Genomic DNA, 12,913 nt, shown 5'->3' with positions numbered 1-12,913 from the left:
AATGCAATGCACAGTGGTTAAAAGTTAAATACAGGGAAGTCCAAAAATGTACTCACTCTTTGATAGCTAATATCTTTGGAAGAAAATGACATGTAGTTACAATTCTTGCACAGTAGTGGAGTGTAATGTTTTCTCAACAGATGTCGAAGGTCACGTGAGTGTTGTGCCACGTGTGCCCTGCGAGCAGAAGACAGCAGCAACAATGGGTGGAAGGTTATTCTTTGAGCAACGCAAGGCTGTACCAAAGTGGTACTGGAAGTACAAAAATATTGAAGATGTACAACAACAATGGCAGAATGAATTTGGAACTCAGCCACCAGCACGTCGAACAATTGCCCATATTTGGGATAAATTTGGGCTAGGAAGTGAATCTACCGGGTGTTAATGTGTGGTGTGGTCTGTCATTGCGCAGTCTGATTGGTCCTTTGTTGTTTGAAGGTACCATAACTGGTCAGGTGTATCTCGATATGCTTCGGACATTGATTTTCCCTGCCATTCGAGAGCTGTTTGGCAATGAGAGATTTTACCTACAACAAAATGGTGCTCCACATCACTACCATCGAGATGTCAGGGCGTACTTGGATGACACTACCTGGACGATGGATAGGTCGAAGAGGTGCTACTGAGTACCCACCACAGTCTCCAGACCTAACACCTCTTGACTTCTATCTATGGGGAACCTTGAAGGATGAAGTTCACCAACAAAAGCTACACTGAACATGCCACGAGAAACCATTGAAGCGTCATGTGCAGCCATCACACTGGACACACTGACAGCAGTATTACGCTCAGTAGTTCTGCGGCATCAACACTGTTTAGCCACCGATGGCAGTCACTTCGAACACATACAATGTCTCTCTCTCTCTCTCTCTCTCCACACAAGAATTGTAACTACATGTCATTTTGTTCCAAAGATATTGACTATCAAAGAGTGAGTACATTTTTTTGGACCCCTCTGTATATGAAGACATAAATTTCAATGGCGGCCCAATACTTTACTAACAATCTTATCTGACTGAAGTATATATAATAAAATGGTGTTTTATTTCCATGGGACTGTATAAACAGCTGAGTACTCATTTCAGTGTTCTTCTATAGTTTTTTGCAAGTTATTTAATGATGCTCTCAGTATCAAAATTATATAGCATGAGTCCTGTGTACTTGTTAGGAAAAATTTCCCAAGATTATATGTTCATACTGCACCACATTTGGAATGAGACACAGATTGTCTTTTGTTTGTATTATGTATCATACCAGTCTAGGAAACGATGCAGTGCTTGACTCCACAGTGTCAAAATGCTGTCATATTCCTCACATACATTTGCTCTTGGCTCAAACACTCGGTCCACTTGTCGCAGCATACGCAGCTCATCTTTGGACTGCCACACACCTGTTGCAATTATGTCTGTTAGGTAGGTTAGGAAAGGTTGTTCATGTGCTTAATTAAGCACAAGGCCATGAAGACATATGGGGGAGCTGCATTCTTGACCCTAACATTAAATGCAGGTGAAGGGTCAGCCTCACACATTGGCTGCTTTACTCCTGGGTAAAGAGCACCTAGTAACCACTACGTACGAGACTGTGATGCTATGGAGAAGAGAAAATCTTCTACCCTTCTGGGAATTTAATCCTGAGTCCTGTGTCAACCAGTCTGTAGCCCAGTCAAAATACTCAGTGAACTTGGCTACATGAGAAAAGACAATCAATCATAATTCTACAAGAGAAAAGAGGTGCACAAGTTGTAACAAATATTTACAAATGCTATCAGTCCCACAAGAAAAAATTAATGAAGTTCCATACTTTTCAGAGATACAGCATCATAACAAATCTTGAAGAACCTACACTAAATAGAGCTTTGGTTTTCCCAACATATAATTTTTCATGGTCACCATTTTGGTGGTTTCTGAAGAATTTAAAAATACGAACACAGGGAAATCTACAGTATAATGTTCATACTGAATTTAACGAAAATCAGTTAAGTGGGTCTGTTATACTGAAGTGTGAAGTTACAGGGACAGAAAAACGGAACGATACATGCTAAGGAGGCAATTATAGACTGCAGCAGAGGAAAACAAAGGGGGATGGTCATGGGATCCATACCTTCATAAAGACCAGCAAGAAAAGCAGCACCTAACGCAGTCATTTCAGAAGATTTTGGTCTCTCCACCTTCAAACCTGTGAGGTCAGCCAACAACTGGTCCACAAAGTCGTTCCGAGAGACGCCACCATCCACTCTAGTCCAAAGAGAGAAAAAACAGAACCAAATGTTGGATTAGAGAATGAAGCTGACTGTATAAAACTTAAGAATTGTTCTATATAGCTAAGGCTGCTGACTGCCGGAACAAAAACAAGCAATATCATCCATAACCAGCAGCAACTTGGATGTGTCAAAAATACAGCCATCATATATAAAAGGTAAAGTTGTCCCTTGCCTTAACTAATTAAACACTATACCATAAGGATGTATGGGGGAGTGGATGTATAGATCCATATTTTCTTGACCTTGGCACTAGTTGGAGGTGAGTGGTCAGCTTCATGCCTCAGCCACTTTACCCCAGGAGAAAGACCCCCCCCCCCATTGTCCACTGGATAGGAGGCTGGGTGGGCCCCAGAATCAGTGCTGACAATGTGCAGAAATTTCTAGACCCTATTGGGACTCAAACTCCTGACACCTTGGTCATCCTGCCCATAGCCAGTTGCTATACTATGCTATCCCAGCTACAACTTAATTAAACAAGTAACTAATTATTATGTAAATATTATGTTGGGCACTGACAGTCATCTGGGATACATCTAAAATCACTATGTCCTTGAAACTTGATCCACTTCTCATTCTATCCTTATCTTCCAGCAGACCACAGATGTCCTGGTAGGGAGTGGCCAAACTGGAAGTTATTAATCAAGCAATTCTGAATAAAAAGTCATGTGACCACATGTCATTGTCACAATGGGTAAGAATGCCATCTTACAGGGGGGAAAATGCATAAACTTTGTTAAAAATGAACTGTGAGTCCTTTTAGAGACATTCCCCTGATGAAATGACATATATATGTTCAACATGATGCAGCTTATCCATATTTCAGTCGAAAGGTGACAATGACACCCACCCTGAATGTCAGAGAGGTGGCAGAGGTGGTCCAATTTCCTGGTCATGAGATTTCCATCCTCATGACTGCTATTTTTGGGGATATATGAAAACAATGGTGTATAGGCAGAAAACTAACTCAAGAGATCCACTGCTTCATAGACTATTTGATGCTGCAGAACAAATTGGGGACAAGCCTGATGTTCTTGGAAGAAGCACTGATTCATTGATACATGAACCTCAGATATGTACTGATGCTGAAGGCACACTATTTGACCATTTGTACCAATGAATGTAGTGTAAATGTAAGATGCAGTGTAGTTCAAATAAGCAGGTTTACAGGAAATTAGCATCCATACAGAACCCAATTTTATCACTATACTGAGAACAAACAATACCCATAATACGCCAAGTATTTTAATATAATTAATATTATTGTATCCAATTTTACTGGTACTGCAGTTCAGTGGTGTATATATGTTGGCCACGTATTTTCCTGATGATGGCTTTTAGTAGCCGAAACGTGTAGCAGAGCCAAACTTGGCACTGACATTGATATAATTGTGTTGTGACGGTTTTGATAAAGAAATTGTATATTCAAAATAACTTGACAAATAACCTCCTTAAACTTCACAGCTTTTTCCTAAAACTCCCTGTATAAGCTGCTTGGAACTTGTTTTGTTGTCCAGTGACTGGGGATTGAGATTAACTAAATTAAGGGGTCCAGCAGAGTAGGATCACCTCTCAAATTTGTGAAACAAACCGGTCCAGTTTCCAAGACATCACATGTGATGACAATGTCTAACATGATAAGTATAATGAACAGACATTTGTCCCAAACCTTTAGAGAATCGGGTAATTAACTGGTTATATAGTACATTTCTTCCCTAACAGATATTGAACCCTTTAAAAAATGTTGTTATGCAATCAGAATATTCTGAACCCCCACCAAAAAAACATCAGAAAAGTTTGGAGAGGTCCAGTTGTAATAGTTCCAGTCCTAAGTATAGTTCTGCAAGAAATATGAGGCTGTTTTGTAAAAATTTAACACAAGAGACATCTACACCAAATACACGAAGCATAATGCATAAAGAATGAAATATTTTGCATAAGTTTGTCATGTCTAAAAATCCAGGCATACTGGCAGAATGAAATAAGGTATCTCATCAGCAAAACTGGCCTACTGACAGGAATAGCATCAATTTAAACAATATCATGTTCTATATAAAGTCCTTGGAATTTTGCTATTAGAGTAATGACATTGTTCACAAAAATGTCTGTAGTACCAGGGGTCCAGAAATACAATTTAAATTTACTAGTCACTTAAGAAGATATACTCCGACAACAAACTAGTACAATGCTTCAAAGAAATATTTTTATACTTGCTACCGGTCTATGTTAACATGCTGTGGTGAGTGGATGATCATATTTCTGGAGCCCTGTGTAGCACAGTACACTAAAAGCAGCAAAATTAATGACAATGGCAAATGTCTGAGGCAATGGAGTGTATGTTCCACACTAGATACTGTTTTGTTTCTCTACTAAGTTATGCAGATTTGGATAAGTATTCCTCATAGTGACCAACTTGATGCAGGTGTAATGATTCTTGACTTCTCTTAGAAGAGCCTGGTACAGCTGCACCACTCTGAACACGATACTCTCCAAGATGGCACGCACCATGTGCTGGCGGCTTGTTGTGGGCTTAATGCCAATAAACCCAGCTGCAGCTTGGAAATTGTTGATTGGGACCTGTGATAAATGCACCTTCTCAGTAACAGCTCTATCAAGCACAGAAAGCAATGCAATGCAGTGTTGCCAGTCTTCCTCTGCCACATCACTACACAAAAATCTTTTCAGTCCCCATGAGGGATAAATATTTCTCTTGTATATACTTTTCTTGGCTTTCTCAACTCAACAAGGACTTATATATATTTGGGACACGTGGTAGCATAGTTGGTTGAGGGACTATGCTACAAGCCGGAAGGTCGCGAGTTCAAGTCCCAATGAAGTCATTGGATTTTTTTCAATTTACCTAATCCTTCCAGCTGCACTACAGCCCGGGGGTTGACTCAACTTCTAACAGAAATGAGTACCAGGAATATTCTTGGAATGTTCTCAGGGGTAAAGGGCGGCTAGCGCATAGGGCTGACAACCTTGCTGCCATCTATGAGCCAATTGTCTAGAATATAAGGGAACTTCAACATCGCACAATCATATGGGCCTACACAGCCTGTTACAGGGATACCTTTCATTTTTTTACTTTTATATATATACACTACAATTATAAACATCAAATTACAACACTTACATTATTTATGCACACTATTAGATGAGAAATTTGAATGGCAATAATCATGGGGAATTTTAGTTTCAATAGAAATCAATGGATCACATTAGGTTTTATTGTCACATACAATTCAACTTTAATTACATTTTCCATTATGGTTAAGAACCTAAAAATTTTATCACGGGGAATTTTCATCTCAACATTCATTAAGGAATCACAATGGTGGAGTAAATAGTCATGAGTAACCTAACCGTGTTGCCGTATTACATTTTCCATAAAAAGTGTGTTGGTCAAACTTTTATTAAGGGGCATTATTATCAAGCAATCAGCTGCAGGTGTCCACAGGCACAAAAATCCATACCATTGCCACATGACATGTAACTGTAACTGCATTAACCTAACGTGTACACTCATACTCTTGTCATCAGTGTTCAGATATTTCAGACACCACAACTTAAAGACTTCTGAGATGTGCGTGTGTGTAAATTACATAAGTACATGCAGTAATCAGTACTTACTTATGTTAACAGCAAATGATCTCCATATGATGACCTTACAAGGGTTACAACATGCTAGACTTTAAAAATGCATACTGTTATATTTTGAGCACAACTGCTTACAATTGGATGTAAAGCAATGTGAAAATAAATATTATCTGTCAACTGCATTTATTTCTGTCTACACAATTTTTTCTCTATATATACTCTATGATAAGTATTAAATGTTGCACGTTTTCACCTTTTGGCCATCATCAGGTAAAGGGGCCCAAAATACATACATACCGAATGTAAGCAATGGCAGCATCAAGGAATAGCAGTCAACATTGAATGTATATCGCCTCACAAAGGGCGAAAAGGCCAGACTGTAGTAAATACATCGATACCAAAAGGAGTATGTTGATGGAAATAAACAATTGCAAATACAGCACAACATGATGATGCAATACAACATTTATACATTACTTCTGGACCCTACCCAACTATCCATCCTATATGACCTCTCTTATTTTCAAATGCTCTTCTAGCTTTATAATTCATTCAATCTTCAGTAATCTCTCAGACGACAGGTCCACAGTCTCTTCCAAAACAGTTCCTCCACTTAATGCGATCTAGAGCTTTCTCCTTCAAATGAGAATATCCTCTTCTGTCCCCAAGGTCATCCAGCATCTTCTTACATCTTCTTCCTTGTCTTCTGGTCATTTCTATCTGCCCCTCTATCTTTCCTTCAATAACTTCTTTTAGAAGGCAGTTACTGCGTAAGATATGACCAATCCAATATATATATATATATATATATAAAGAAGAAAACAGGAAGAAATCAAACAGTTTTAGGGCAATGATAATGGAGCCTATGAACAAGAAAAATATGTTTCAAATCAAAGTTTTCAGCAAGACTAGCATAACCAGCTGTAATAATCTTGTGGAGATATACAAATTCACCAAGAATTTTGATGGGGAGAAACATCTTGGAAGGCATCCATTCAGAAGGCCAAGAAGATGTGAGAATATTGAAATTAACTTCTAATGAATGTGTTGTGAGGACATTAGGGACATACCCATAGGTGGACGGCCTTAGTAATGACTTTGTTCAACCTTTCATTTATAATCTCAGAGTGAACGAACTAAAATGTACTTCAGTCAGATCCATTTGCATATATATTACTGGCAGTTTAGTTTACCTGAATTCCATTAAATGCAGGTATGAAGCAAAGTCCATTTGAGTTCTGAACTGAATTAGCCATGTCAGCAGAGTCAGTAGGTTCAGAAAACAAACCTGCAGAACAAAGAATGTATGTACATAATCACAGTTAGTTAGTTATTGGAGAGGGTGGGTTTCCCGATGCACTGAGACCTGTATTGGTTCATTGTGCTTCCCTCTATGATTTCTACCAGTCTCTATATCCTACCGGTACTGCTTACCATCAGTCCTGCCCAGCCAGCGAGACCGGCTCTACTAGCTGAGAGGTATCTATAATGCTTCCCCCATCTAGCAGAGGTATTAGAGACTGCTGTTGGGCGGGAAACGTCCGTTAATTTGGCTCAGTGACCTCCTTTGGAGATATGAGGTTCTTTTACGTGCCGTAAAGCTACAACATGGGACCCACAGCCTAAAGTCCCTCCCGGAGGACTTGTTCCCTGAATTTTTCCGCCCTTAAAAATTCAACAACCTCCGCCGGGTATTTGAACCCGCGTACTACGAGTCATGAAGTGGGAACGTTACCTCTAGACTATGGAGGCCGCTCATAATCATAGTTACAGCCAAGCATGCAGTGAAAAGTGAACCTTTAATTTCAGAATGTGAACACAATAACCCCATTTAATTCCATCACTCTGCTCACAAACTAACAGGAACTGTGAATTACACAGAAGCACCAAGGCTTTCACAGATTCAAGTACCGACCACTTTCGCTTATCATGAGTCATACTCCAATCCATGTTATTAAAGCCAATATCCTCAAGACCCACTTTATAACTGTTCTTCCCTCAATGGTTCGGTCTCCAAAATGGCTCTTTCCAGAATACTTCTTGCCAGATTTCTGAATGTGTTTACTCTTTATCCAGAATTATATGTCTTGAATCTTGAACAAATCTGGCAACATAATATGAATTATTAAGCTCCTCATTATGTAATTTCCTCAAGAGTTTCATATATTTGACATAATAGTATATTTTATTCATACAATGAAAAAAATTCAGCAAATGTTATAGCAAATATTTTAGTTATGTCCTTCAGACTTCCAAATACAGATCACTCCATTGAACATAATCTTTCCCTCTTGCTTTCTGACTGCTTCCTACTATAAAACATACAGAATGTTTTAGTATACAGTTTTAAGACAGGGTCTCAGAAAAGCAACATTTATGAACAGCATAAAGGGTTCATTTCATTACAACATCAAATGCAAGTTAGCTGCATCTTTCATAAAATGAGGTTTGCACTGTGGTGAATATCAAGATTATGATCTTTTGGAATATAACACTGTGTAGTATGGTAAATAGATACCAATCTTTTGGAGGAACTCTCTGCCTCCATCTTCACTTCTTCTACCCTAAAGACTGACTCAGAAGGTTCCTCCAAATATCTCCAGATACCTATCTACCAAATTACACAGCACTACATCTCAGAAGATCACTGTTCTTAAGTACTGCATTGCAATACCTTGATGTCAGTTTTATTTCCTTTCAGCATGGCAAGTCCACTGTTTGACAGAATGATTAAAAATCTATGCATGAGATCTAAAAGAATAATTTCAAGAAAATATATGTGTTATCCCAGCAAATAATGAAGTTTTGTACAAAATAATGTTACCTATTTGTTGTGCCCAATTTATTAGAGAACCAGTGTCATGTGAGGCACCTTCCATTATGAACACAATTTCATCTACCACACGCCAGCCAATCTGTGGGTACAGACCTGAAACAAAAGTGGAAACTAATCTCTAACATGTTCTGTACATGGGACTTGCTCTTCCTGCCTATATTTAAATGAATATGGTATCACTATACTCTATTTTTAAATTTTATAAATGTATTAATTAGCTCTTCAAATTCATTAACTTCACACAACAATCAAATTTTTCATCTTAAAAAAATAACACAATCCATTCCCACATTTTTCCTGCTTATAGCTGCCAGATGGTGCCATAATGAGAATATGATATGTATTTACCAGCAGAACAATTAATTCTTTAAATCAAATTGACTTTCTTTGAACCACAGCATTATACACTACCAGAAAACTGTTTGTAACAACATACACATAAAATCTGACAATTGTCATCATTATCGTGTAACAGCCAAAGTATTAATGTTATGGTTACAATATAAATAAGGGTAGCAATATCCTGGAGACAAATATGAACTGGCTTTTACATAAGTGAACATAACCTTACCTGCCACTGAGGCTTGGGGCTTGTATCCTGTGTTTACATTCAGGAATGTCCCTGTTCCCATGGTGACCTTGACATCACCCTCTTCAAAGCAACAAGAGCCAAACAAAGACGCTGCTTGATCGGCCACCTGTGTGAAGTGAGCAACTCAGAGAAGTCCAGTTCTCATATGGAAGTATCTCTCATGCTTGTTATCATGCTTGCAGCCATCAATCAAGTTGAAACACTGAGCATGCTCCAATACCCATTATTACATGCACTAAGATGTAAAAAAAAAAGTAAAGTAAAGCTATCCCTGCAACAGGCCGTGAAGGCCCATAGGGTTGTGAGATTATCTAGACAATCGGCTCAAAGATGGCGGTAAGGTTGTCAGCCTTATGCACCGGCCGTGCTTTACTCCCCATGAAAATTATTTAATTAATTCCTGGTACTCATTTCTGTTAGAGGCTGAGTAAACCCCAGGGCCATAGCATGCCTGGAAGGATTAGGTCAATTGGAAAAATCTAACAACCTCATCGGGATTTGAACCCGCAACCTTCCAGCTTGTAGCATAGTATTTCAATGTTTTGTATGAGGTTCCTGCTTGCCAAATAAAAGAGTCCCACATAAAAGTTAAAAGGTAAAATTACTCCTGTACTTAATAAATTAAGCAATATGCCATGATGTAAGTGGGAGTGAAGGTATAGCTCCATCATTCTTGACCTAAGCACTAGATTGAGTCAAGTGGTCAGCTTCATGCCCTTGCCACTTTACCCCAGAGAAAATAAAGTCACACATATTTCTCTAATTTGAGTACACATCAATGGCATACAATAATGGCTGCCATATGTCTGCACAATAATGCTGATACCACCATCTCCGGTAAAAGCAAAACATCTATGGACCAGAGGTAAAAGAGTTGACATGCTGGGCAACAGATGAAATACATTTACAAAGATGTTGTGTTACAATAATGTGGCACTTATTTTAAAACCTCTAAATTAATTTCATGTAAGTATTCTGAGAAGACAAAATTAAGTGATATGTCTATGGGTTAATGGTGCAATAAATGTATACAGAAAAAGGGGATCAATTTCTAATGCTTCCTGCATTATGTAGCAGTTTTTACTGTGTTATACGTAAATATTTTAAACATACTGGTCCACAATGGTATAATATCGAACCATTTCACACGAGATATTGCCTCTCAGCTTACAAACTCCCTGCAAACCATTCCTGAGGTCAATATCAGGAAATCTGTAATATAATTCTTTAATCTTTTTCAGAAATGACAAATTTAAATGCCTAAATTGACTCAGCCAATTACTGCTAAGCTCTGTGATACAGGCTATGTACAAAATGCCAGATGACAGTAGCAACATCCACAAGCAAAATGATCCATGCAAAGAAGCATATCACTCCTCAAGCACACATATTAACAAATGCTATTCAGAGTGAGATACATGTACTCTGGTATATCTTACACTGTGTGAGACTATGATGTTGATATTAGTCCTGCAAGCATGTCATGATGCTTTACAGGGGACAAGCCAACAGACAGCATACTGCACCGCAGTGCACAAAACACAAAGTAATTTCACTGCAGCAAGACTACTGCTTTCCTGGCTGGCACGTAGGGCTGACCTTACCGCCATCTACGAGCCGACTGTCTAGAAAATGTGGGAACCTGAACATCTCACAACCCTATGGGCCTCCACGGCCTNCCCCCCCCCCGGTCTGTTTTCTATCCCAGCTGGTAGTCATGTGACAACCACTACAAGGCATGAAACCATCTTCTTTGTACTGCAACTATAACCCATGAAAGTCATATGAATTACATGCAATAGGAAATCAGCCACTGAGGTTTGGTCAAATGGGATTATATGAGGGATGGCAGAATCTGTTTTGTGTGCCTACTGTTTCATCGACAGGTAAAGGGTCAATTATTTCTGGCCAGGCAACATACCAGGCTGCGAATGGGTATAGCAGCTTCCACTATATCGGTGGTGATGCATCCGAAGTCACAGGCAGTGTCCCACACTTCTGGGAGCATGTCAGAGGGAATGCAGAAGAGTCTGAGCACCCAGTCACACCATTCCATTACAAATGGATCGTAGAAGCCAGTTGCACTTGCACTGGACACATCAGTGACATGAAACTTGCCCCCCGTCAGCCTGTACAAGAGCCATGTGTCTATGGTACCGAACATGGCCTGATGGCATTTTGCAGCCTTCTGAAGTGCTTCCACATTCTTCAGCACCCACACAAGACGCAGAGTCACCTGACACAGAATCACGCTCACCGTTAACTGCTGGAAAGACTACACATACAGTTCAGTGCATAACAGAGATTAATCAAATGTCAGAAACTAAATAAAATTTGCAAGAATTTGCATTTATAAACACACATTTAGGAAAGGTTCATGCACTTTTACTAGTACTGAAAGCTCTACTTGTGAATGTTATATAAGTTATTTACAAATTAACTGTCATAAAATCAATCCTAAATGCAGTAGACTGTGCAGGAAACAATATGAAATGAAATAAACACACGAGACTGACAATGTCATGCAGCAAGTTCATGTCTGACAGTTATTCACATTTAATCTCACCTACAGATATTTATCTTGAAATCCTAGTTTTCTGTACTCCCTCTACATGAATTCTGTGACATGACTTCAAATGTTCCCACCTGCAAATCATACATGCCATTCCCCATCTGAACCTATGCAATCTCTGAAGTGTATCTAGCAAGTTACAAGATCCAAAACCTTAAATGCATAACAAAGTTATACAAGTTTTGAGGTTTTCATGACAGTAAAAAAATATGATAGTGGTCTTCTGGCTATATCGCCAAATATGGATTTCTGGTAAATTCTAAAGGGTTCTAACGATGGTGGATGACACAGAGAATTACTGGGGCTTTGGACTTTTTCCATCGTCCGGAATTCTAGGTAATAGAGGACACTCTAGGTAATAAGAGGACACGATGTTTCAGAAACTGGATCTGTTTCTGTCTTCCTGGTCCAGTGATTGAGATTAGCTCCTTTTAGGGGCCCAACTGAGTAGGTCTCTTCCTTTCTCACCTGAAGATAGAAACAGATTCAGTTTCTGAAACATCGTGTCCTCTATTACCTAGAATTCCAGACGATGGTAAAAGTCCAAAACCCCAGTAATGCTGTATGGATTTCTGGAACAAATAAAGATATGACTATCACACCATCCAGTTCCACAGATGGTTTACCAGTGTTACAGAAGAACAAGCAGCTTGTCTCTGGAAATGGTAGTAACTACCAATGAAACTATATGATGTCATAACCCAGAACACCACAAACTTTCATACATTAAAATTATTACACTATGCAGGCGCATGCACACTCAGCATTACAAAATTACAAATATAAAGTTCTCATATTCTCAAATACTGGGAGAGCAGCAGTGTTTCTTTCGAACTTTTTCCATTACAAATAGGTGTTCCTCAAGTGAGAATCTACAAACCATCCATGGACTGTGGAAATTTTGAGACAGGCAACCACAAATGATGTTAAGAACTGTTTGAAATATATGATGGGGTACCCAAAAGAAACCGAACTATTTTTTTTTTTTGTGGGCAGGGCTTTTATAGTACCGTGTTTTGCCGCTATGAGCGCATAGAGCTAACATTCCTGAGTCGA

General features: G+C 39.0%; 1 protein-coding gene across 2 annotated transcripts in view; it reads right to left on the bottom strand.

Moving 5' to 3' along the window:
* Positions 1-932: 932 nt before the first annotated feature.
* LOC111868987 (putative glycerol kinase 5) overlaps positions 933-12,913 on the bottom strand; it is a 16,302-nt gene continuing 4,321 nt past the window's right edge. For both annotated transcript variants that reach the window (XM_023860129.2, XM_023860139.2), the window contains 7 exons: positions 11,207-11,521; positions 9,265-9,391; positions 8,682-8,786; positions 7,051-7,145; positions 4,671-4,834; positions 2,101-2,234; positions 933-1,390 (listed from right to left, as the gene is read on the bottom strand). In XM_023860129.2, coding sequence (XP_023715897.1) covers positions 1,242-1,390; positions 2,101-2,234; positions 4,671-4,834; positions 7,051-7,145; positions 8,682-8,786; positions 9,265-9,391; positions 11,207-11,521 — 1,089 coding nt within the window. In that variant the 3' untranslated portion in view covers positions 933-1,241. The remainder of the gene's footprint in view (positions 1,391-2,100; positions 2,235-4,670; positions 4,835-7,050; positions 7,146-8,681; positions 8,787-9,264; positions 9,392-11,206; positions 11,522-12,913) is intronic.

The sequence above is a fragment of the Cryptotermes secundus genome, unplaced genomic scaffold (genome assembly GCF_002891405.2).
Source record: "Cryptotermes secundus unplaced genomic scaffold, Csec_1.0 scaffold336, whole genome shotgun sequence".
NCBI classification, from domain to species: Eukaryota; Metazoa; Arthropoda; class Insecta; order Blattodea; family Kalotermitidae; genus Cryptotermes; species Cryptotermes secundus.
Note: the sequence above shows the minus strand (reverse complement) of the source record. Positions and strands in the feature narration are given on the sequence as shown.